The sequence below is a fragment of the Eleginops maclovinus genome, chromosome 22 (genome assembly GCF_036324505.1).
Source record: "Eleginops maclovinus isolate JMC-PN-2008 ecotype Puerto Natales chromosome 22, JC_Emac_rtc_rv5, whole genome shotgun sequence".
NCBI classification, from domain to species: Eukaryota; Metazoa; Chordata; class Actinopteri; order Perciformes; family Eleginopidae; genus Eleginops; species Eleginops maclovinus.
Genome location: NC_086370.1, coordinates 16,533,851 through 16,561,381, shown reverse-complemented (window position 1 = coordinate 16,561,381; position 27,531 = coordinate 16,533,851). Strand labels below are relative to the sequence as shown.

At 40.0% G+C, this 27,531-nt stretch overlaps 1 protein-coding gene across 1 annotated transcript; it reads left to right on the top strand.

The window, feature by feature from the left end:
• Positions 1 to 975: 975 nt before the first annotated feature.
• Positions 976 to 27,531, top strand: neurl1ab (neuralized E3 ubiquitin protein ligase 1Ab). Its single transcript, XM_063875001.1, has 6 exons — positions 976 to 1,213; positions 5,350 to 5,591; positions 6,932 to 7,253; positions 18,270 to 18,986; positions 22,877 to 23,056; positions 23,941 to 27,531. The coding sequence occupies exons 1-6, from the start codon at positions 1,180 to 1,182 to the stop codon at positions 24,183 to 24,185; spliced, it is 1,740 nt and encodes a 579-aa protein (XP_063731071.1). The 5' UTR covers positions 976 to 1,179; the 3' UTR covers positions 24,186 to 27,531.

Below are 27,531 nucleotides of genomic sequence, written 5' to 3'. Positions count from 1 at the left end.
TTGACTATCTTCATTAGGCAATTTAAATCATCTTTTAGTCTTTTGAAAATATTGGTTTTTATTACAATTATTTTGTATTATGTTTCTTTCCCTGTGCGGTCCTCAATCATGCGGGCTCGCTATTCTGGCACTCAAAACTTAAGAACCCCCGAGTACATCTAAATTGGCAGCCTTGTTACTAAACCCCAGAAACAAATGATCAACCTTTATGAAATAAAAACTAGGGTTAATTTACTGCAAATTCTTACTTTCAAAACCACTTACTCAGCTCTAGTATTACATTTAGCCTGAAGCCAGCGTTTTCTCTGCCTGGGCATTGTGGACCCGCCACTCCTATTTACATGAAAAAAGAGAAAGACATTTCCATGTTATCAGGCAGTTTCCAGATGGGTCTTTCAAGATTGTTTCAGAGGGGATTCTGCCATTTTAGAAATCTTCCCTTCCTGCATTATACTTGAAGTGATTCTGGGAGTGGTTGAAATGAGTTTCTTAATATAAAGTACCCCTTATCTTGGGGACAGCAAAGTAGGCCTAATGCATGTGCAGGATGCAGGTTCGTCCTGTCAACAGGTGTGTGTGTGTGTGTGTGTGTGTGTGTGTGTGTGTGTGTGTGTGTGTGTGTGTGTGTGTGTGTGTGTGTGTGTGTGTGTGTAAACTGTTTTATGAAGACTGTGAAAAAGACTACAGGAATGGATTAAAATAAGGATATACGTGATAAACAAGAGATTGGCCAATGAATAAAAAAATACAAATAAAAGAAAGGAAAGACAAGTAACAAATAGATCTTGTGAATCTCTAGATACTTGCTAAATGTTTATTCGAGGGGGATAAGTGTCCGCTAAGAGTCAACATGAATATGATGGCTATGTATTGCTTGTAGAGGCTCTTGAGGTCCCCTCTTTGGTAGCTACGGCGTTCCCGTGAAGCCCCACCTCCACTACCACCTTTTATGTTAATTTCAGCGTGATCTCTAAACGCACTGGATCTGCTGCCTGCTGCTTCATGTCGATGAAGCTTAGGACAGACACAACCTGCAGCTGAATCATTGTCGGGACTTTTTTTTTTTTGTGAACGGCATCGTTTCCGTATAATGTCACCACTGAAGACGCGCAGCTGAATGTTAATATCGCGGACACAGCCGGTACTGAGAGCGGAGGTGAACGCACCTTGCATGCAGCCATGGGAGGTCAGATCACAAGGAATACCTTCTACGGTAAGCACATCTGGTATATTAAATAACTAGAACTAATACATCAGGTGATTATTATGAGAGGAGACGATGTAATCGAGTCGGAACCGTGCTTGTGCAGCCTCGAGTCTGTGCATGAGAATTGTAGGCGGATGCCTAAAATAAATGAGAAGTGAAAGTAGCCAAGTTTTATCACCTTTTGCAAGTCACGACCGGCTTTGAATAAGGGGGATCAGTAAATTATGTTTTTTGAAAAACGTCTTCATCATTTAATAAAGGTTCTTGTTATTCCTGTTCTGCACCTGAAGCTTGTTTACAGTCATATATAATAAAAAGAAGTCCCCCAGGATAAACTGAAAGTAGTTGGCACATAACTTTTCTCACCTGGCTTGTTTGTTTGAAAGTGATACACTCACAGGCTGAATATCCACATCCGCAAACATTTTTGATAACTGTATTGTTCAACTTATGTGGTGATCAATTGATCATTTATTTATGTCTGTTTAACAGGTGCATTTAGCACTCTTATTTACCAAATTTCCCTTTCTGGTTTACATTTACATTACTTGCAGAAGCTTTCTAACTGACTAGTTAATACAATAAACAATTTAGATGTTGAGTTATTTTTTACAGAGACCATCGTAATGTAAAGTTGTATTCATTGGCTTTCTGATTGTAATACATACTCACAACATGCATGATCAAACATAAATAATTATGCAATGTGAGGGGAACACTAAATAAGTTTAAAACGTAAAAATTATTTTAAAGTGTGTGTTGCCTTAATATGGCTGTTTTTCCTACTTAAGTTTCCACGATTAAAATAATGTCTGAAGAGAAGAAGTCGACTCTGAGCTGCAAAAACAAGTCAGTCATTTATTATAGTAAGGGACAGCCAGTAAATGTATGGAACACTTTATAAATCAGTTGTTTCAACACATGTGCAAATAGTTCTCTGGTTCCATATGCTTAAATGTGAGGATTTGCTGCTTTACTGTGGTTTATGTGGCTGTGGATTTAAATTAATTCAGAAATGTTTGTTTGAAAAAACAAGGAAAATAATCATTATAAAACTTTACCTTAGACTTGGCATTATGACGATCTACAGTACATTTATTTCAGCTTTCTCAACATTAACGACGAGAATAGTTAGTTTAGTTTGCCCTATTGGTAGTACAGTCTTTCATGTATTGTGTAAACTTTACCTGGAAGATAAAGTGGTCTGCTTCAAGTCTCTATTGGGTAACAATATAAATAATCTCTTGTAAATTGGTAACAGATGACTTCCTCCTTGAGGATCCAAATCTAATAATATTTTTATTTTTAATAAAACACAATATTGCCTGCAAAAGACACAGCAAACTGGAGAGACTATCAGGCCAACATCTTTTCTATTTAAGGGTATCATTCAAAACATGTCACTATGAAAAATGAACATCAATGTAAAAGTAACAGGATGGACAGCAAGTCAAACTTATTGGAGGATGTTAAAAATGTCCCCATGTATAAAAACACGTGTTTACCTTTTACTTAAACACACATGCTATGACATACTTGCAAAGGCTAAACACATATAAGTACCCTTTGGCCCTTTAGGGTGCTGCCAGTGAGCGCTTGTCTTGTGCGAGAGGGCCACCGATATCCACACTAACGTCACACTGTAATAAGGCCTCTGTGGGCTTCTTAGTGAGACAGAGTCTGGGGAAAAAACACAGTAAGAGCGTAAGAGACCAGGTGACAATGACCAGGGCCACTCTTTGTCTATGCTCTGTTTGTCCTTTCCAATTAATGACAGTGAGTCAGTCACATTGTGTGCGATGGTGTATTAAGTTACATTATCCTTCCTTAAGCTGCTCATCTAACATTCGTCATGGCACCTCTCTTTTATCATGACAGGGCTCTGGTCACTGTTTACTCTGAAGTCTCCGTCAGGTTGCATGACTTTTTTAAACACACTTCAACAGCCACTGTATCATCAGCACTTTTGGCTCTAACCAGCTGTCATTTACAGTAAATCAAAAGTGGTATTTTTATTTATCCATTTATTTACTCATTCAACCGTCGTCATAGTTTTTATAGTCCTCTGTGTGCTCTGAAACCCATTTAAAGATGCCTGGGATGTGAAAATAGAAAACAGACTAGAGAATTCAATTCCCCACAGTAGAAATTATATTAATGTCAAATTGAAAGAAGGAATTGGATTCCTTCTCAAATGGTAAACCATGAGACCTTTGAGGTGTTGCTCCTGTTTTCAGACCTAACAGGAAATACTCTATTCATTCTTAGGCCTGGTCCTTCACAGAGCACATTACACTCCTGTTTGTTTTTCCCGAAGACATCATGTCTGACATGACATCATGGATGCAATATGGTTAACGGATTTGTTGTGACTTCATTTAAGACCACTGTTGTGCACAGAGCACAATTCGACATTGTTCTGCTGCGACAAAAGCTTAACAAATATACTGTACTGAGCCCAGAACACTTGGCATAGCCTCTCTGATTGTGGTGAAAAGGGAAAGACTCCTTCTAGTTTAAACTCAAAAAAAGTTTGAACATCCCGGAAATCTTAATCTCTGCCCTGAAATCTGAACAATAGAGAAGTTACACCAGAAATGGTCCCAGAAGTCACATGATTAATCGTTGCCAATCCTGACTGTGTTGATTGATTTGTCTCCAGGGTACATTATGAAGCTTTGACCCTCCAAGGTCACTCAAAGGAAAGCAAGAATAGCTGTCTTTCAGCAGTGGCTAATATAGTCCACTCTTCTCACGGACCAACACAAGCAGCTCCTACACAGTCTTCCAAATGTAGGTGTGAAAATACAAGCAGTTCTCAAGGAAGAAGTGTTAATTAGGACAGAATTATTTATTTGGCTTCCAGTTTTGGCACATTGGCTGGATTTTATCGTACTTTAAATGTCAATGAAGAGAGAACTAAAGATACAGAAAACTGTATCCAATCGTGATGTCTCTGAATAATCGTGCCTTACATTTGATGAGAATCCCATGTCTATGAGAGAAAGGCCACAGTGACCTTGGAGTTATGCTTTGAAGAGAACAGTGGAAAGGCAAAAAGGGTGGGAGTAGGTCCTAATGAAAGGGGAGAAAGTCTACTATCAGGCTCATGATGAGCAAACTCTTTATCAGTCTAAAACCCAAAAAGACAGATGAAATTTGAAAAACCTGTTTTGCTCTATTATTAGGTTAGTGGGAGAAGTGATGATTTATGTATGTTCACACGGGAAGAAAATTAGAAAACTCTGCTGCATATTATGAGTCAGATGTTCTCCTCTTGCTCTTATGTGACCTGCAAAACACAATACATGTCATTTAATCTCACTTAGCAGCAGGGTTTTCATTTTATTTTCACTCTGATAGGGAGGGTAGTGTGTACTTGACTCTATTTTAAGAGAACCAAATATATAGTGTCTGTGTATCAACAGCTGAACATATAGCTCACACCCTGAGAGAGTCTAAACTTGCTTTCTGTGGATCTAATTCAACTGCTATAGATGTTGTTAGAGCACCTTAAATGTTAGCTAATCATTAGCTTTTTTTTTCAGTATCCCTCATTTCCTCCTTTCTACTGATTATAAATGTGTTACAGCACGGTGAGACATGAACTGTCAAACCAGTTTAAAATATGGCAAGAATAAGAAACAACAACAAAAGTTTTTGAGATTACTGCAAATGACCAACTGGAGCTTTTTGTGTGAACGTCTCAAAGCTCCTTTGTTCTCCTCAATTACATAACCAAGAAAGCAATTCTGTCCTTGCATCAAAGACATATTTGCATGTAATTTACTTTGCACAATGTTCGTTCATTTAGCTGTTGTTGCACTGTTACCTTGAGAAACTGAAATTAGATTAGTTTTACTCACTTAATTTGATATAACAGGAGCAAGTGAGATATGTGAGAGGAAATGACATGTGACAGCAGGTCACAACCTGGAGTCTACTTCACGATGCGGGTATATTATATTCAGAGTGAAGCCTGCGGTGGTGCAGACTGTGTAATCTAATATTCGAATCTAATCTAAAACCTGGGTGTTTTACTGTAAATCGTGCCCCAAGAAGAATTTATTCAGTCATGTATTTTCTGCTCCCCACCTGTGGACCACACTGAGCAACCACTTTTCTTTCTCCACATAATGTAGATTCTCTAAACGGGCCATTTCCCGCCACATCTCACCGATGCCACCACAAGCCCAAACGCTGCCTGCCCATCCAGACGTGTGGAAGTTTGTCCTCCTTCCCTCTGCTCTTCCACCCCAGCACCAAGGGCTCGCAAATTGTCATGGACGTATCGCAACGCACCGTCAAGAGACAGGCCAGCTTCTGCAACGCCATCACCTTCAGCAACAGACCAACCGCTGTGTATGAGCAAGTTCGTCTGAAGGTAAAAATTACACTAAATATTTGCCAGTTGCATATAATAGTAACATAATTACATAATAGGAATTACAATAGGTCAACTACTCCAATTATGTTTAAATGTAATTAAAAGCAATAGGGTTCTGAGTGGGGCATTATTGTCAATTATTGGGACAAATAAAAAATACATTTAAAAAAAATCTAAAAACCCAAAAAAAAAAATCATGTTTTTTTTTTATATCAGCAATTAATTTGATTTAATGTTCCACATGAAAGCTACGGTTTTCCACTGAGATCGCTTACTCTTCCTCCTTTTGACTAATCAAAACAAACATAATTGATGCACTCGCATGCCAGAGCCTCTTCAAAAAGCACAAATATATCTAAATAACCCCCAATAATTTGTTAAACGCGACGCTGCCACCATTTGCAACCCGAAACCATCAAGTGGATTACACCAGGCCCAACATTAATCATCCAGATGGCTTCCACCATCTCTTGTAATCAATTTAACTTTACAAAAACAAATACAGTGCACTGATTTCTAGTAAACTTCTAGAAGTGAGAGTGTATTTTGTTATATTAGAATGCGGAGTATATTGAGAGAGACTATAAATTAGAAAGACGCTTATTGTGACTGTGATGGAGAGTCCTTTCTCTCTCATTCTCCCTTGCATTTCCTCTTTTTGATTTTGTTTTCCTCCCCCTCTCTTTGCACATCTCCCTTTGCTCTCCTGTTTTGATTTTCTCTCTTTTCTCTGTCTGCTCTTGTGTGGGCCAAAGCAGCAGCAGCTTAGAACAAGTTTCCACTTCACCTATCAGGCCATCTATGTCTCGAAAGTGAGAGAGCAGGGCAAACATTGCCATGTGAGGATTACTGTTATCTGGCACAGTAAATGCAAGTAAACAGAGGTTCAAAATAAGACAAAAATTGTTTGCAGGTGATAAACATACCAAGTTAACTCGTGTTAGTTTGCTTAAAATTGGTTTTCAGCCATGCTAGCGGCTTGGTGCTATAGATTGTAATATTGGTCTCTGGATAATCTTAGCAGCTATTGGTTAAAATGTCATGAAATACAAACAGAAATTAAAATCCCTCGTCAGATTCCTTAATTAACCACGTAAAAAAAACGTTGGTTACTGTTCTATGTTTCATCCAGCAAGGTCACCATTTTTATTAGTCAAATACTGCAAAAGTAAGGACCATCATTCTTAGCTTCAGCTGCGCGTTGTGTTTAGCAAATATTAGCATGCTAACCCACTAAAATATGACAATGATTATGGTCATTCTTAATTACATCTGTTACAAGATTCAAAGTTTTAGTAAAGTGATTTCAAACATCTTCATTTCTGTGTACTCTTCAGATCACCAAAAAGCAGTGCTGCTGGAGCGGTGCTCTGCGTCTTGGTTTTACATCTAAAGACCCATCGAGGATAAATCCAGACACCTTGCCGAAGTACGCCTGCCCCGACTTGGTCTCGCAGAGCGGCTTTTGGGCAAAAGCTCTACCAGAGGAGCTTTCCAATGAGGGAAACGTCATTTCCTTTTGGGTAGACAAGAAAGGCCGGGTGTTTTACCGAATCAACGACTCTAGCCCAATACTGTTCTTCAGCGGGGTACATGTCTCTGAACCTCTGTGGGCTCTCATAGACGTCTACGGCCTCACCAGGGGGGTCCAGCTGCTAGGTGAGTTATGAATGTGATCTTAGCACAAGACATTTATAGTAACGCAAGCATTGTTGGCCTAGACCAAAGTATCTCAACAACTTAGATGGATTTCCATGAATGTGACTCAGACATTCACTGTCCCCAGAGGACAAATCCCAATTACTTTGAGGATCCTCTGAATTATAATTTGTCCAATACTTTTCAAATCAAAACATTCCCATTAGCCTCAGCAGTACTTTTTTAATTACTAAAAATCTTAGCTAAGATGGTAAACACGGCAAAGAGCATATCACTGAACATCAACATGTTAAAGTACAGCCTCACAGACCTCACAGAGTCTTGTTACAATAATGCTTCTCCATTGGAAACCATTCAGCTTTTTATGTTGTTTTTCCTGTGTGAGTGGATAAAAGGTGATGTTACATACAGCTGCTCCACTTTTCCCACATCCACCAAATAGCTCAGTGGAAAAAGATGGTGGGAGATTAGGAAGATTGTATAGTTACCACGGTTGTTAGTATCAAAGAAATGTCCCTAAAGGGGGAATTTCAAATCGTCTGAAATCCCTTCTAACAAGTTCTCCGTGCTGTTTAAAGGGTCATTACATCAAAGAAATTAAGAGCAAACAGGTCCTCTGCAATCATTAACAGCAGTTTTCACCGCACTGAATCATCTGAAGTATGTTTGGATTGCAGATTGAGATAAATTTATGAAACACATCATGCATCAAAAACAGATGTCCCCAATTTTTTTAAACCGTGCAAAACTATGCAAAATAGATAAATAGGAATTCTTGTGGACGCCTCAGTACTTATTTATAACCATTTCCAAGAATTGTGCTACCTCTCTCCAAAGAATAGAGGCTGTCAACGCCGTTAATAAAAATAGAAGAGGCTCCCATATAGTGTAGATAGTGCCATTTAACCTCATTTCTCCCGGTGTGGTTGACAGCGAGAAGCGTGCTATCTTGTGATGGGCTGTTTGGTATCCAGCGCCAGAGTGCCACTATCTGGGGTTCACTGGCCTTGTGGTGCTGACCAGCACACGGCTCTTGCCATAGAACAAGAGGAGTGTGTTGGCCATCCCAAGAAGACAGACAGAGAGAAGGGTGATGTCAGGTTATGAAATGACTGTGGTGTTTTTCCAAGACAATCAAACCAGAGGAATGTCTCACTCTGAGGATCCCAGTCTGTATTCAATTTCCATTGTCCCGAAGAAAGATTAATATGTATAAATACAATGCCTGTTCACCAAATTGTATGGTACAATAAGTACATTTCTACAAATAAAATGAGGATTTCCTGCAATGTATAGATGTAGTTCATGTAATTTGTGCATGTGAATGAGGCCAGCAGCTGTAAATCCCACTGTTTCTTCTCTGGTTTCCCACATCGATCACCTTTATCCCCACATTGATGGCTTAAACCGCAAAGCTTTCGGCCCTCAGTCAGCTGAAGGATCACTTGGCTATCAGCTTTCCTCTATAGCCTGAGAGCGTCACCACTCGAGAGCATGGTATATCTCAAAGGCCCAGTATTGTCTCAGCAGTTGGCTGCAGTTCAGCAAACACTTAGTGTCTGAAATATGGGCGGACACATCAAAGTCTGGTGTTGTAGATTGGCACGTGCAGATTTTCCTTCAACAAAAGAATGCGTTTAGATTCTTAATGATGCTTACACTTGGGTCTGGAATTAATGCTGCACTAGCTGATAATTTGAGCCAAATTTCACCTGTTCTGGTCTTGTTATCACACAATCTGTCCAGGTGGGAGTTACAGATCGGCTGCAGTGTTTTCTTTTACAGGAGACAAATGGAGCGTGGAGCTGTGAATAAGCTCGGTGGAGTGTAAAAAATGGCTCGGAGAGGTGACCTTGATTTGGCTTTTGAGATAAACGTGTAAGACAGAAAAAATATAACAGAAAATAAGTTGTGATAAACCATATGACTTAACTCTTACGGATGGCTGTCAGTGATATACTGTGCTTTGAGAGCTTTAAGTTAGAGGGGCATTCCACCAATTGTACACATGGGGATCGGTTTGTCAGTACTACTCAGTTTGGATAACATCTTCTTTGGCTGTAAACAGGGCTTTTTAAAACACTAATCCAGCGACTTACCCTGAGCATTGCACCCCTTTAAAATTGTTGGATTGATGATGGGCAGTTTGGAAGAAAAAAAAGGTTTGGATATTTTTCTTCATGTCAAAACGTGGCTCCTACATTACCCACAATGCAACTTGACCACTAGCAGTTTGGTCCCAGATCAATCAGGTGTGTTATGCTAGTAGCAGAAAAAGTGGTCTCAAGCCCATAACTACTAGCAGAAAGGAGGTATTAGTGGCCCAACTAAGAAAAGAATAAAGGAAAAGAAAGAAATTGTTGGTGTGTTTAATCGAAAAATAAAAGATATCTACTTCTTTAACACATTAAACCATTGTGTCTCTAAGCTGAACCATTCTTGTGATGTTGCCTCATTCCCCAGCTGTCCACTAAGACCATTCCGCCTTATTTTAGGATGCATGTAGCATTACTGTACCTGATCACATCCTTTCCATGAATAGCTTCCTCGCCTTTAATATTTCATGGATTAATTAAAGTGTGCTTCCGCATCGGCACAAATTAACATGAGACTTTCTTCACAAGAGTTCACCCGAGTATAAACGTGTACTGAAAACACTGTTATACACACCATGTGTCAGTGCTGTTCTGATTAAATATTTTGTTAGTAAGATTATCTGCTTCAGCTAATGTTCCCTGCGGTCCCTTATGTGTCCAATACTGTAAAATGTGTTTTGAGCCGATGATAAAGTTAAAACCCTTTTTCATGCTTTTTTAAAATTCCCTAGCAAAGAGATATCATGAAAGAGATCCATTTAAGAGGGGCTGCAATCAAGAGATGTTGATTTTATCCGGTGGATAATCTGCATCGAACACTGTTGTGTCTGTTTAATCTTTCACACTTGAATCACCGTATTAAGGAATTCATCAAAGTTGCTATCCTTCGCCACATTTTCATTTATGTCAATGCGGCGTGATGCCAAACCGCTTTCCTGCCATCAGGTCTTATTCTGATGTTTGAGGATCTTTTCAAGGGTGGTGTTGTTTCCTCTCCAAGCTTTTATCAAGGGAGTGCAGTTCAGTAGCTAGCCACCCATGCAGGGAGTCAAAGGTGATCCTGAGATCAGTGAGACAGCTTGAAAGCCGAGATGGAGTTGCGTAAGAGGGGAAGCTAAATTAATCTGCTGTAATCAAACTGAGCCTCAGGGGTTTTTTAGACCAACAATGCTGTCCCTGCAATTTAAGAAAGAAACGTACATCACCACACTTGTCTTACTCACGCAGATATCAATAGGGACTGAAGTGAATTGCTTGGGATTTGTAGAAAACAGCCTGTGCTACACACATTCGGCCTTAAAAGGGACAGAAAAAAGATTTCCTCAAGAGTATTTGTTTCAAGGAACTGTTTCTTAAGCATAGTCTGTCAGCTGTATTTCCAAAAATGTTTCTATTTACTATTACTTTTTCTCAGAACAGTACTATGAGAAAAGTGGCTACAGATGCAACTTTGTTGAGTTTGAAAGACTGAAAGGTTTTTTTATTTTATGTAGTCAACTTTTCAACATTTGAGTTTTATCAAGTTTGTTGTTGAAGTTCCAGGAATCAGGTCACAAATAACTTGCAAGTGTTTTCAGTTTGATTTCCCTAAGGCGAGCCACATATGGGAATGCTATACCTGCATTCAAAAGTAACGGGACCCGCTTTACATGTACGGCTGCATTTAAACAGAATGTGTTTGTTTATGGGACGAGTCCCAAGAGACCACACAGCATCCAGCGTTTTGTACAGGTATGATGGATTCCTTCCAAGTTAGATAAGCGGAGCGAGTCAAAGCCATCTTTTGATGGATGCAAGATGCTCTACTGGGGGTTTGTTTACCAGCGGTAGATGAGTCACTTAATCACTGACAGACTGGCAGTGATCCGTGAGGCTGGCGTCAGCTAACATCATCTGCAACCTGTCTCTCTAGTCATTAGAAAAGAATCCAAAATGTCTGCCCAACTGTCAAGAGGCTGCATACATCTCAGGTGATTAAGAGGAGGGTGTTGACATCAATCATGTCTGTACATGGCATTTCAATGAATTAGGCCTGTAGAGCATCATGGTCGGGAAATCCTTGTGCTATATGCTTTTCATGCTTGCTTACATCCTGAGAGAAATCACTCATGTTTCAACCTCAAGGGACAAAGGAAGCAGATATGAAAGAAGGATTTGATGTTTTTTTGCATATACAGTTTGCATAGATGTTGATTTTTTTGCTGTGTAGGTGAGAGCACTCATTGGATGGGAATGTCATTCTGTTGGTCTTTTTGAACAAGAGTAGCATGGATTTTCCTAACATTTTGTACAGCTGTTCACGATTTCCAGAGGATCAATCCATACTGCTTTGGTGTTGGGAAACTATGGTGCAGATTAGAAAATATTGCAGCATTTACTGGGTATGGAAATTGATTGTAACCAAATGTATTAGAGAACATTTATGATGCCTGGTCTTCTCATAAAGGGCCATTATGTGGTTTTGTATGCAATGTCTCAACAATTAAGGACCAAATGTTCTCAATGAGCTCAAAGCACATTCCCACAGAGCTGAAAGCTTAGCTGTAGACGTGTTATCATGGTGACATCAGGTTTCTTTTTTATGCTGAAAATGGCAGTTAAATATCGCCGTACCTTTGACACACCTGTTTTGTGAACAGATAAAAAGTTAGTGTGTGTGAATGCTGACAAGCTCTGTTCTGCACAAACATGTTGGGTTGAACCTGATTGTGTTGTACTTTCCTCTCTTTGTGTCTATTTTTGTCCCGTGTTCTCTCTATGCGCCTGAAGCTCACACTCACTTGCCACAGATCTCACTTATTGTTTTACTTGTCATCATAGATTATGTGGAGTTTTACAGGGTTTTGATTTGTGGAAGAAATGGTTATAAATATAGAGAGGTCAGATAGGTGCAACCTGACACAAGTGGCCAGAAATACAGTGTACGGTCAGCCTTTTGACAATGTAGGTAACAATGGTTCAGTATGACCGGATAAGGAACAAAATGTGGGTTATTAATCATCAAATATAAGTAAAACTTTAAATTCAGTGTAAACTGTATCTTTATTCATGTGTGTTACATTGTGAAGGTGTGGTCCTTATAAAACAGGCCATCGTAGGAGAACAGAGCTACACTCTTGGTAATTTTGATTAATAAAGACACACAACTGTCCTGATAGTTTACCCTGAAGTACTGCTAAGTGATGTTGTACAATTACTTGAAGTTTGATTTTAGGTCCGCTGCTCAGAGCCAAATCCTCCAAAAACAATAAATTGGACATTCAGCATGATAAACAATAAACAAAGTAATCTGTCAAATGTAATTTTCCAGCCAACAAGACATTGTAAGTGTCTCCACTTTATAAACATTGAGTAATTCTCTAGAGCTGAATCATTTTGGCAGAATTAGACTAAAATCATGAATCATGCTTCTTTAAATCAATTTTTTTTTCTCTTGTTTTCTCTGTTTGCTGATCACGCGAATAAATCATAAGAACAGCGATCTTTTTTTAAAGGGACTGGCTGTTTGAACCTGATTATAGTTATATTAAGATTTCGCAAGACTATGGACCTTGTCTCAAGCTCTCCTCTTTTGGAAATTACTGAAGCCTGCAACTTATATTCAGGTCAAAAGAACCAGGCGCATGTTGATACCATTTTTGGGTAAAAATTGTAAGGCTTGAAATGGTTGTGGTTGAAGGCTGTGGTAACCTGTCCATTTCTAAGAAGGTACACCGTTCCTTTTAGCTTTCCCACCATGTTTGAGGCTCAAGCTGTGAATATGGTCCTCGGCTTTCAGCCAATCAAAAGTCCCTACTCAAGGGCAGCATTAACATAGTGTTAAGTGCTAAAAGTAAGAATTCTAGAGTATACACTATTGAGTACTACATTAATTCTGTATAATGAGCATACTTAGAAGGTCAACTCTCATGCTACACAAGATTGCATGAGAGTTGACCACAAGGTTTTGATTATGTCCTACAATGTACAATGCATAATTTCAATGTTCTATTTGCTCAATGTGATTGTTGCCAGTAACTAATTTCTGATGGTAGGTTTACCTCAATTGGCTTCTGCAGCTGCGCAGCACTATATTCTGCTTATGGAGATACTTGATTATAGAGCATTAGTCACCTGTTTTGTATACTAACTGCCAAACAATGCTCTACAAGGATTACAGTGTAGCATTTATACATGGTGTGAAATTGGGATGCAGATAACTTAGATAACCTAAATTCCAGTGCAGCACTCCCTTCTTTATTACATGTATTTCTAGACTAGCGTGCTATGAATCGAAACGCCAACATGAACAAATAAAGATTGCGGTGGCAGGACTTCAGGCTGGAGGTTGAACAAGGCTATTGAAGCCAGGTCAAGTAAATAGACGTCAAAAAGAAGATTTGTATCTACAAAATTATAAACATTTAGAATAACTGATGATAGCAGTTCACCTTGCCTTAGATAATAAAAGGCTTTCTTAATCAGCAGTACATTGGCTGTAATCAGAAACTGAAAAATGTTGGATGAAGGCAACCATGGTAACGGTACCTCTGAGGCAAGAGAAGAGCAAAGCGCCAAGAAATGGCTTGAGCAAATAAAGAAAAGAAAATATTCACAGACTCAGTTAAACTGAATATTCTTTGCCATGGCACTTGGTTTAGGATGAAGTTGAAAAAGCTGAAAGGGTCTAAAAACTTCTGTAGGGTTGAGAAGTATCTGTTTCACTTTACAGTCATTTGATCAAATGCTCATATAAAGAGATTAATACACAACCTACGAAGGCTCCTTATTGCTTTATTCCTCCTCAGGTTTTTACTGAAGTAAAGTCATTCTGTCAGAAAGTTGGTTACAATGAAATGAGAGGTCTGGTATAAACTAAAATGTCCTTTGACCTAACATCTGCCAACATGTACACATCGGGATCAGGGTCTATGTATTCATGTGAGCTCTGTTTCGAATGATCTCAGTGCTTGGAATTTATTTGATTTGTTGAATCAAAATAAATGCCTCTCGACAGGCTATTGTGGCTCAGCTGGGATTTAATCGACCCAGATGGAATCGAACAGATTTGCGGAGAAATCAAAATAGAAATCGTAATTGAGCCTGTCAGGTTTGGATCCTGGGAGCTGGGGTGTACGGGTGGAAGCCTTCGCAGAGAAAGCTAATCACTTTCAGATGACCAGAGTCTCGTCCCAGTTAAAACTTGAATGTGTACTTTGTATGCTGTGTGTATTTGGGTATCAAACGTTTCCATCTATGCAGTATTCTTGACTGTAACAATGAGATGAATTCATAATTGGAAAAATGTGTCTGACATCAGATTGAAACAATCGATGGACACTCTTACACTTTGAAAAAAAAATTCAAAGCACTGCTGTTTGGAAGTGCATGATGATTTATGCATGTAGAGACACATCAGTCAAGGATTTAACTGTCCTCGGAAACACTGTGCCCTCGTGACATCCCCAAAGTGCTGAGTGACATTTTCACTGCTGCGATTTGTCACCTTTCTTTCCACGATCAAAGTCCAAAACTTAGAAATATCTGGCACTAAACCAAAGACTCTGCTTGATCTCTTAAAAACGCAACATATGTAGCTCCTATTGCACATGGCATCTCAGAAACTCAAACTGTGCAGCTTCTTCTGGTGTATCAATATCGTATAGCTCTCTAGCCTTTTAGCCCCTCCCGCTTCACCCTCTGTATATTTGTGTCATTATCTCGAGTGAGATACCACTCCTTAAAAGCTCATCAACACAGATTTCCCCTCAGAGCCCTTTCTCTTTTTGTTTTTCTCTGATAAGGGAAAGTCCTTGCCTCTCCTTTTTGGGACGGACACACAACCCCCTCCCTCCTGAAGCCTCCTTTCTCATGACAGATGACTTCACTCACTCATTCTAGACAGAGCCCTGGATAGCCCCCTAGGCATGCATACTTAGGACACACAGAGACACACACAGAGACACACACACACACACGACCTTGTGCAGAGGTTGCAGATTCAATAAAGCACCCAAAAGCCTCCTAATCCTGTTCCACCGGGCCAAGGAATCAACTGAACCCTTCCTCCTCTATTCAGGATCCTGCACTTGTTTAAATGTGAGCTGTTCAAGACTAAAAAAGGCATTCATAAAAAGTCAATTGAATGATTTGAATCAAGAACTGCAGTACTGTTTCATGGAGGCCTCTCTGAATTTCAAAATGAAAGGGAGCCAAGCTGTTTGTGTCAGGCGTGTTGCACCTCAAACAGCTTCATTAATTGTCATTCTGGCATGTGTTATCAATGAAACAGGATGACATTTTATTCAGTTATATCCTGTACCTGTGCCTCCTTTGCCAACATCACCTTCACTTTCCAGGAACTCGAAACTGGTTTGTCCAGGTTGTGGTAAGAGTAAATGTCCCTAAAGGTTGCAACTTCTTTGAATAGGATCATCTTTAACAGGTAGAGTGATTTCATGCAGGTGTGTGTTTTGGTGTGGCGTGTTCTAATACAGAGTCGAGGAATACCTCTAAAATGTTTTGCAAGTTACGTTTGATAAAAGCCAAAGCCAAGAGGTCAGCCACTGACCCTGCAGAACAGTGTCAGTTTGGTATGAGCTCCTCTATTTAATTCCTCATGAGATTGAGTAGCTGTTCAAGGACCACTTAATTTAACTTGGACATTTTCAGCCGTGCACTTAATCATGTCCGTATTGTTATTGTTTCAAAAAGGTTATTCAGACTTTGCCATGCTCTTCAAAAGTTTCAAGGTCTTGATCCTTATAACTTGAAGTTGAATAAAATCCGTCATTACTGAATACTCATTGCCTGTTACTGAAAAACCTATTGAGCCTTGCCAAATGTTATAAATTAAGCTAAGCTGCAATTCATTTCCTGTGACTGCCCGTGGTTAATTTTATAACATAATTCAGAGGGCAAAAGCCAAGACTGCACCTGTCACGTGTGAGTGACATTTTAATGAGTGAGTAGTCCGAAAGGAAGACTTGGCTCTGTATCAAGAGTAATAATAAAGCATGTTTCCACACCGTCGACAAGAAGATTATTTATTATTTAAATATCTCAACTTGGAATTCCATTTCAAATGTCATAATTTGGTTTTCCATAGTCCCTGGGGTATAAGTACCCCCTATCCCTGTTGTGATATCTAGCTATGTGTGTGTTTGATGTTAGAGTCTTTATTTACACCTTGTCATGCAACTATGCGGTGAATTTGTGGTATACACATATTTTATCGTCTTTATAAAAAAAGCAATTGTTAGTTGTTTTATGTGTCAAATGTAATTCTTTGAGACTAAACCAAGAAAGAGTACGTACATATTTATTTGGCTCATATCTTTACATTCTCATTGTTCCGCTAGGATCTTTTGTGCATCTTGTTTTCCTGCATACTGTAGGTAGAAAATTGAGATTAAGATTCTTCTCACAACGTGTTTCGACTGCTGCACCACTTAAACTGTGAACCACTGGAAGCCGTAATAGCAAGAATAGAAATTATCTCTTGCTTCCCAAAGTCGGCTAACTCTGCCTTGAAGACGATAAGGCTGCTAATAATAAGAGCTTCATGCTTGGTTGTGGACACTCTTGACTGAGGAAGTAATTAAGTTCAAGCAGTTTATCAGTGGCTGGCCGGAGATGTGCTGTCTTTGTGTGATAAAGAGGAGCTGGTGAGGTATGCCCTTTTCTCTTAAGCCTCCACCCCACCCCTTTTTCATCCTTTCCTGCTCTGTTGCACTCTCCTGCTGAATCCACTTCCCATAGGGGAAACCCAAAGCAGATTGAGGCTGAGAGCCACACAACTTAGCCATCATGTCATTCATTGCTTGGTCTATCCCTCCTCGCTCCCCTCAAATGTCCAATCAGGCTAATTTTAGCCTGTGTTAAATTTGGCAGCATGCCCCCAAGCGTGCCACGATGCAGATCCGTTTGTACTGACCGTGTGCATGGAAAGTTACGCTCCTTTAGTTCTGCACTGATGCTCCCATGTGGCTTCTAGTTTACAGCGAGCTGAATTAGAATAGGAAGGTCTATTTCTGAGAGAGATATATGATACAGTTTTTAGAATGCCTTTCCCTTTCAATGATCGGAAAGAGTCTGCTTTTAGCATCCAGACACAACTTAAAATGTCAACAGTGTACAGAGTTAGAACAGTACATTAAGAATCTACTGCAAAGACAGTTTGTTATGTAAACAGCGAGGAGTCTTGGCAGCTCATTACAGCTATTTGTTGCCCGCTGTATACTATTCATGCATTTTTGGTCCTTGAAAGGTAAACTGGCATTATTATACATTTTTGGATTTAATCACTTCTAATTATGTCTGCATTTTCACACCTCAGACTTTGAATGTGAAAATTAGAATGAGAAAAATAAGATAAGAAAGAAAATGTTGCTCATTCTTACAGGACTCCGAGCTAAAGAGAGTGAGAGGCTCAAACAAAGCTGAGCTTTATTGTCTTTCAGTGGCTTCATGTGCATCGCTTATCCTTCAACGTTACATAAAGCCGTTACATCTCTTTTACTGGGATGTAGCCTATTGCCTGCAGCTACAGTATGCTCCCACTTAGAGTCCTGATATGTTTCTAAGTATGTGAAGGCTGACGTATTTGTTCATATTCTCGGGCCTTAGTATCGAGAGTGCATTTGAATGAATACATTATAAAGCAGAGAAGCCGGAAGGCACCATTTGTTTGCAGTGACAGGTATAATGAATGAACAGCGCACAGTGAATGTAAAACAGACCAGTGTTGTACTTGGGATATGCAGAATACTAAGTGGGTACGTAAATAATACTTGGTTCTGTGCTCACTTGGAGACAACAAAATTGAGAGCTTGTATTAGCCTCAGACATTGTGAGTTGGTTCGGATTGAATTTCTCTTTAAAACATCACAAACAACTGATTATGTAACATTCCTGTGTGGGATTTTTTTTTTTTTCACAGACAGCGAGATGGTCCCTCTGGATTGCCTGCGTCCTCGCTCTTTTGCTGCCGCCCACCGGGCATACATTCAGCGAAACAGCGATGACCCTCGCCTTTCCATCAGCCTGTGTGACCTAAGCCTACAGCAGCAAGACACACATCTGGAAGAAGATGATGAGGAAGAGGAACGGCTACATCGCTTAAGCTCCGCCTCCTGCCATGTGCCCCAAAACTCTCAAAACTTGCAGCAGTGCTCGCTATTGCCCAGCCACTTGGACACCGATCTGCACTTCCACTCGGTGCATGGCGTCCATGTCACTGTGCTGGATAAGCACACGGTGGCGAAGCTGGATCACCGTGGTGACGAGAGGACCCTGGTGTTCACCAGTCGGCCGATGAGCTGCTCAGAAACGGTGTTTGTGAAGGTGAAGGCAGGTGTGGCCCGGCCTGGGTCTCTCTCTTACGGTGTGACATCCTGTGACCCAGCCACCCTGAGGCAAAGTGACCTCCCATCAAACCCAGAGTCCCTGGTTGACCGCAAGGAGTTCTGGGCCATGGGTCGGGTGGTGGTGCCGCTCCACAGTGGAGATATCTTGGGCTTTGTGGTGAACGCAGAAGGGGAGGTCATGATGAGCCATAACGGTGTCAGTGCGGGGATGCAGCTGTGTGTGGATAACTCCAGACCACTCTGGATGTTCTACGGTCTGCACGGCACCATCACACAACTCAGGATTTTAGGTACGCTCACACCGATTTTATTTTATTTTATATTAACTGCCTAAAACACCTTTTCCTTTTTACAAAAAAAGACTAGCACTCAAAATAGCTAAGTTTCACATTCCTTCTTGTCTCCAATCAGAGTCAGTGATGTTTCCCATGTTATTGGACTGTCAAAGGAAACCCATAACTCCAAGCTAAAAAAAGCCAAACAATTTGCAAATTATATATGATTTCCTTAGACTTTAGTAATATATAAACGATGAATAGATGACAGATTCGACCCAGGAGAAAAGAACAAAGGAGAGCTTTTTTATGAGCATTAGTTTTAGAAAGGTTTAAATATGAAATCCAATCAAGGTGAAAAGAAATGTAAAATGTTACGTAGTTCTTTACACAATGTCATTTTTGTACTTACCACTTTTTCCAGTTTTTCTGGGATCCCTGAATGACCTTTTGAGAGTGAATTTCCACTCAGCCGAGTCATGAAATAGTTTTCCCCTAGTTTCCTATCTGGGTTGCTCCTTATCAACTCATACATCTGTCTGGCATTTACATTCTCCCCCCTCACAGTTTGGATATGAATATTAACAATGTGTCCTCCAAATTTCTGTAATTGCCATGCGACTCCAGCATATTCCACACAGTGATGCTTGGTTTTGAGGTTCTTGCTCCTTGGATGTTCCTACATAGCAATAGTTATCGGGTTTGAATCAAAGGCTGATGTGATTCCAAGTGAAAATGTAGTCATAAGTTTATTGTCTTAATGTTCAGGAGTTTTTTCATGTAGTGTTTTTTTTTTAGGAAACACACACCACTAATCTCCATCGAAGAGGTAAAAAAAACAGATTTTGTGCAAATCCAGTCTAAGTTTGAAATATTTAGTATGACTCGCTTGGTTTTTAAGAGTCCTGCACTTTAAGGACTGTAATTCTCAATGTTTCATAAGATGGAGCTCAAGCATGCTTGGATGCAGTGTCTTATTGTGTGAATTTGAAACACTGCAGAGTGCAGCAAGCAACAATGTGAGTGCTTTTGATTTGTTTACAGTCACCGCAGATTCTTCATAATTCTTTGAAAACAATATTTTGGCCTGCAATGTCTTCTGGCTACATTGAAAATGAGTCCCGCCGGTTAGCCTTCTTTTCACAGGAAATGTATATATAATTAAGAGGCAACGTTTCTGTCCTATTATTCATTACAGTTTCTGCTCTCCTCTCTTTCATGTTGTCAGTCGGACCAGGGCTGAGGAGGTTATTTCTGTCTTGCGTGGGCTCCCAGCAGCCAGCATTATGTATCAGCAGGAGGCCCGTGATAGCTCCTTATGATGCCCTCCATATGTATTATTAAAATGTAATTGCATGGAGGTTTGAGATTCTGGGTATTCCACCCACAGCTCGTTCCCCATAACACTGGTCCTCCAATCATCTTTTCCTTCTTCACATGTGCATTTCCTTACCCCTAGCGCCCACTGCTCATCCTCCGTACTGATTCTTTGGGGTATTAGCGCTGTTCGTGTCATTACCCACTCCAGCTGTGGGGAGTGCATTTGTGATGTCTCTGAGCACCCACTCTCTGGAGCCACATACCATGTGTTGCCATGGAAACATCTAGCCGCTGAGGCAATTGACAGTTTGTCATGGCTGGGTGTCGTCAAGCCGCCGAAATAGAACAGATGGGAGACTGTTGCTTTCACGTGGTCATTGTGTCCGTGTTATCTTTTTAATTTCATGTGAGACTTTTGAATCGATTATGACCTTCAGTAGTCATATTCTCACTACAGGTCTAACTGCTGTGGGTTTACGTAAGTGCTCAGCAGTAATCCGAAAGCTGCTACAATCAAGATTTTTATATTAATGACTCATACAACTGTGTGTGCTTCAAAAGGGATTACTCTTAGTCCAAACATACAGAGATCTATCTCCTGCTCTAAAGCTTCCTTCGGTTTGAAGTGGCGAATTTGACTCATTGCTTGGGTTTGGCACTTCTTTTGTAACCACATATTTTTCTCATGGCATCATTTAGGCTCTATCAGGTAGCCATTATCAGTAATAAAGCTCTAAAACTGTACGACACACAAACACAGTTATTGACATGCCGGGAGTGATATTTCCTCCAGGAGTTGGTCGAGAACAAAACAAAGCTATAATACTGGACTTAAATCCATTTAAGAACCACAACACTAAATGATTACTTCAGTACTTACGCAGATCTATAACTGCTTTATAATTAGATAACGTCTCTCAAGTTTGCCAAATTAGCTAAAACGGGGATGTCAGTTGTGTTTACAAGCTTCTTTCTGCTGTCCCCAACGGACCAAAATAAAACTGTTAATGCAGGTTTAAAACCAGACTTTGGGACATTAACAAAGAAACAAAGAGCCTGACAGGATGTGCTAAAAACACTTTGTTTGATAAGCAAGTGTTAAAATCCACCACATACTCAACAACAAATAAGTCTCCTGTACTGTCTGCATAGCCAAAGCCATTCACATACTCATTCCTGATCACACAGCCAGCAGTAAATTCATAATACAAAAGTAGATGAAAGGTACGCTTGATGAAAGGGCCATGAATGGACATGAGGGTTATCTATTCCTTCATATTAGAGTTCACCAAGACTTTTGTTAACAGCTGGTCTCCCACATAAGTCAGGCTAAGCAGGTAATGGAGGGGAGTATAAGTGCCAAAGTATGGGCATATGCCTCTAAGAATTGATAAAATAAAGAATAAATATATAGATTCTTCTCAAAAAAGCTTGTCTCAGAAAAAGCAGAACAAACACAGTATTCACAGCGCTAAACTTAAAACCAAACATGTTACGGCGGTTTTCTTATAGCAGCAAGCTGATCATTGCATGTCTAAAATGTCACTATAGCTTGTTTACGTAGGCTGAAACTGATACTACAGTGGTTCAAGTGGTCCAAAGAAAGAGGCATGAGTTCAGAGCAATGGATCAGAGCATGTAGCTAAAGTTATGCAACAAACTGTATACATTTTTCTGCAAACAACACACCACAAAAGTGTCTTTTTCTTACATTGAGCCAACAGTATTTCGTTATTCAAACAATTTCTCACCAACTGTGGTTCTTTTTTAGCCGTTTCTCTACCCCACACTGCCATTGTATGAACATTTGGACAAGCAAACTGTGGGATAGGATGCAAACTACCAATAATAGATCATTTGACATGTACTGTAAGAATGCTGGTGCCAAGAGAACGGCTGGCCTGACGATTTAGCAATATTGGCCATGGTCACTTGAAGGACAATGTATAAACAACAATGCTGTGCGCCTGCCAGGCATACTGGATCAGAATCTGTCTCTGAAATCAGGGTCGGTATTCTGGTCTGTGAGGACAGACGAGTGCCAATAGAAAGAACTGATGCCAGAGCCGGTGGTGATTGGGGTGCGGATGGGGACGGATCACACGGGACAGACAACAGATTCTGTGAAAGCCTTTTGTACCCTACCCAGAGGGATCATGGGCTCATGAAGGAGGAAGGAAGGGGGGTACTTGGCTACAGCAACTCATAGGCTCTTGACTCACTTACACACACCCACACACAGACACTGTGCACTCGCAAGTCATCTGCTTGGTTATAGAAGAGATATAATATGTGTGTGTCAGACTGAGACATTAACAGGGATGAAACAAGACATCCTCTCACCTACATTTTCTAATTAACACCTCAGCGGAGTGTCATGATGGAAATATTTGATTCCCAGTTAGGAATGATTGCATTTAGCTTCCTTTTTTTATAGATGATCATCCAATTTATTTACAATCTGTAAACATTACCAACCACTTCAATATTTTTGCAGGACAAATATAGGAATTCTGATTCTTGTATTATATATATATATCAAAGTTTTTGTTATTGTGAACCAGATGTCTCTTTTGTAACTTCAGGCTCATCTCCACACCCAGACCTTCGAGGCCCTTCAGTCCCGAGCTCCCCATCCTGTACACCCAACAACCCCACAATACTCAGCAGCGGCAACTCCGAACCAAACCTCAACACACAATTGAACATCAAACTCAATTCAAGCCTCAACTCGAGCTACTACACGGCCTTTTCCTCCTCCACAGGTTTGTCCAATAGTTCCAGTTTCACTATTTGTCTTTGTTCTCTCTCTTTTCTCCCTATGGGTATTTGCTAAGCAGATGTTCGTGTTTTTGTTTATGAAATTGATAAAAATGCAGACATGTGGGAGAATAATAAAACAGCCGTCAGCACGCAAATACTGACTGTACAGTGCCAAGACATCAACACACAATACGCATCGAACCACATAAAGCAAATATTTACCTCCGTGATGTGAAGCAGTGATCCCCGACATCACTGCTGTCCCAAACTGCAGACAGCATGGCAGGAAAACTCCTGGCAGATAATAGCGACAGAAGGAGCATCATTAGCAGACAAAAGTGGGCATGGTAACAAAAGCGTTAACAAAAAGATACTGTACAAAAGCCCATCTGTTTGTTTTCAAATCTGTTTATTCCTTGTATTGTTCAGTGTGATTTGGTCCGGCAGTTAATTGGCCACCTATCACTTGGCCCTATATAGTTGTAGCTCTCATTGTTTAAGTCACCTATTTCTTTTACTTGGATGGTGTGCGTGCATCTAATGAACCACACTTTACAGACCTTACCCACCTATCTATATCAGCAATTACAATCACTTCAGTACTCTGTGTTGTGGGTGTGAAGACTCAATAAATGACGACTCGATAACATTTCTCTGGATGCCGTTTTCCCCCTTTGTGTTCTGATCGGACATTTTGTAGAGGTTGCCACCGGAAACTTAGTATCAGCATCCCTCCTCCAACAATTATTTTCAGATACTTTGCATACAAGAGAATAATTGGATTGTAGCAATGCAACTACACCACTTGGAAACCTGCCTCAATTTCTTTGTTCTGTTGTCTTTCTAAGTCACTCACTCATCTCTAATTGTCGTCTCGTCACCACAGGTACAACCCCAAGCTCTCCATTTTCCAGCCACCCAGAGTCCCCCACCTTCCCATCATGCTCGGGCTCTTGGAGCGACGAATGCACCATTTGCTACGAGAACGTGGTGGACACAGTCCTCTACGCCTGCGGACACATGTGTCTCTGCTACGCCTGTGGCCTCAAACTCAAGAAGATGGCCAACGCATGCTGCCCCATCTGCAGGAGGACAATCAAAGATATCATCAAGACCTACCGGAGCACGTAGACTTGTGTAAGACTACGAGTCACATTGTCAGGTTCAAGAGGTTGGTTAAGCCATGTCAGACTTTGTAAAGATGACAGATGCAGCACAAGTGAATGCCCCGTTTCTTTAGGTGTGCAATTGGCTCAGGTACTCTACAGCAGGACTCCACCAAAATCCACCTTTGAAACATTTTATCTGTCAAATGCACATATTTGGAAAGCTCACACCACTGAGGTCTTAGTAAGGACCCAGCTATGAAACTCATCAAGCAGTGAAAAAAACTATGTGCAACTGCAGGATCTGCAGATAGGGCCATGGCCTACTCATGTCGAGTGAATCTGTGCTTTGTGTGATTTGCTGAAAAGAAAGAGTTATCTGAAGAGGCATCTGCCCTACTTCCTGCAGACTAACGCTTCATTCTGCTGGTGATTGCATCACTACTCAAAAGGTAGTCAAATTGTCCAAACCAGCAGAAGAAAGAATAAGATTAATATGTGGTTTCACTAGCTGCTCCCCAACTGCTTGTCAGAATGTATAAAGTGTTATTTAAGAGTTATGGTGCGTTCACACCGGACGCAAATATTCACATCGTTCGAGTTTCACCGCGGCTGTCAGTTGTGTACCCGCGTCATTCAAATACTATGGTAGATACCAACTACATCAAAATGAACATATTTGACCATTTAATAATAATGCCGAACTAACAACACACTGATACTGATTGATGCGGCCCCCTTCAGTCGCCTCATTCACGCCGCGGCATCCGCTTCATGCGGAGCGAATTCGCGCCTCTCCGCGTCTTTACATTGACTTTACGTATGTAATCGCGACACGTCCAAAAATCAAAACGCGTCCGGTGTGTACGCACCATAAGAATCAATGCTCATTTAAATCTTAGCAATATAATCAACATAGGTTTGAACAGAGGAAAAATTAAGAGTTTTTCTGGTGAAAACCTAGCAGTACATCTAAAATAAGCCACTTTCTTGAGCTTAGAAGATGCCTCCCCTGCAATAAAACACAATGAAATGCCTAAGCCTAAAAGGGTAAATAAATTAAGTGTTAGTCAGATATCTCAGTGCTTGCTGTGCTTCTGTGAATTTAAAACAGGGCGGGATTCTGCGAAGTGAAAAAAGTGTGAATGTTGTCACCATAGAAGGTCAAGCTCACGGTGAATGAGGATGTAAATCAGTGACGAGGGAGGAGAGAGGAGAGAGGATGTTGTATGTTTGAGACGAAGACAGGGGAGGAAGGGCCACCTTTAGCTGTGTGTCTGCTCATCGTTTCAGTGCAAAGAAAGTGTTTGCTCTCTCAGGCACACCCCATACATCAGAGGTTTGTATGAAAGCCTGTAAAATGTGGGACTTGCATGAGTTGCATGTCCTGCTTCTTGGCGGCCTCGGTGAGCTAGCTGTATGCTGCGGTAGGACAAAAGTCATCCAAATAAACATTGGTGGGCAGGGAAGTATTTTTAAAATGCTGAACAAGCACATACAGATGATGACCCCACCTCTTCATCATTGCAAGAAAGCCATGAAATCCCTCTTTAAAGTTACAGATGGCTGTGCATACTTCAGGTTACACACTTCTCCTTCATATGTATATTAAAATCAAAACATAAATATTTTTCAGCGATGGTGTGTTCTTGCAAACCGAGTCATTAAGTGAAATAAAACACACGTGAGTGCAGTCAATGACAAGGCTTGTTATTGTAACAGGTTGTGAGGTTTTCATTTGCATATCAGTGTCTGAGTGCTGCTCTTAGTCTGCAAAAGCAAACCCCAAGGACAATTTCACTCAAACAATTTCATGCATTATGTACTGCTTTGAATTGTGAAGAAATGCAAGCTATTTTCAGGTGTAATTTTGGTCTTGCTGAAACTTTACTCTTTTGGTAAGTAGTAAGTGCTATTCAGTTTTTGTTTTTCAAGGTGTTGAAGCTTTATTTCGTTGTGGAGGGAAATGATATGTTACAGCCTATGTTGTATGTCGTTTGAGTCACAGACAAGTTTTCTTGTGTGCCTTCAAGAAGAGAAGTCTGGACACACTTTCGGTCTGTTCGGCTCCTCACTGTAAAAACAGGACATTTATATTCAAATTAAAGTCACTCTTACATGGTTGTAAAATCTCTGATGTGAGCAGGTTTCACCACAAAACATACAAAACAAACATTTCAGTGTGCTTAATATCAGTATGTGAATTATTCACTGCAATGAAATGTCGTATTATCGCCTATGTTTCCTCTGTCACTGCATTACATAATACTGGAATTTTGTCATGCTTGAGAGATTCTCCTTTTACGTTTCTACCTGTATTTGTTTTACTTCCTGACCAAATATGACCTAGCAGAAATAAAACATTTGTGAAACATTTTTGATAGAAAAATAGTATTGATAAGTGTAATATTAACTGTACATTATGAGGTTTATTTATTTTGTCAATGCTACTATACAGAAATGATCACTGTTGTTTTAAATGTATAGCTACAGTATAATGTCCAAAAATAAGAATATTGTTTATTTTAGTGTTGCATAGTTAATTACAGAAAAAGGCGTTGCTCCCTGAAAGGCTCTGTGGATCTGTGTGATGTTTTGGGGAAATAGCCTATGCTTATTAACCTTCTGGTGAAGAATACAAACATTGGTGCCACTTTCATGTGGTATTATGTACTACAAGGTACATTTACTCATGTTAGGTACAACTACCTAAAAGTTACTTGAGTAATTCCACATACTGCTTTTAATTCTCCTCCCAGAAGAAAAATACTGTATATTTTACTTTTTGCTTACACTATACTACACTACACTATAATACTATAACTGACAGAAGTACTTTATCTTTTGATACAGATGGAGAATAGCTGGTTAACAAATCATTTAGCAGCTAAAGAGCCAGATATTCCCTCAAGTGTTGCTGGAGACCAAAATCAGAGTCTGAAAATGAAGCCTATCATCTTTTACGCTAACTATTTTACAGAAAGCAAATAAGCACTCTACAAGATGTCAACAATTCCTTGAATCCATATACAAAATTGTGCTTTAAAAAGGGAAATCAAATGTTTAAAAGGTGGCATTGGTCCTACTTGTGTATATTTCAATTATATCTTGAATTTGTGTTGTAGATTAAGCAGGCAAACTACTTCCCATACAAACATAGTTTTCGCAGCCTGCTTGTCAAATGTGACCAAATTATTTTAAGCTTAAACAAAACAAAACCAGCAAGTAAGTGAAGGAAGGCATAATGCATGGTGGACAAGATAATCAGCTCATAACTTTGGTTTCCTTGTCTTGGCATTTATAGTCATTAGAAAATGATTCTTAAAGTGGTTTAATCATGTTCAGTTTGTTTAATAAAGGTTTCATTTGAA

Bases quoted from the DNA above. Each gene is read 5' to 3' on its own strand.
- neurl1ab (XM_063875001.1), top strand. From the start codon at position 1,180: ATGGGAGGTCAGATCACAAGGAATACCTTCTACG. The intron at 1,214-5,349 runs GTAAGCACATCT...CACATAATGTAG, and splicing joins CACAAGGAATACCTTCTACG to ATTCTCTAAACGGGCCATTT. The intron at 23,057-23,940 runs GTTTGTCCAATA...TCGTCACCACAG, and splicing joins GGCCTTTTCCTCCTCCACAG to GTACAACCCCAAGCTCTCCA.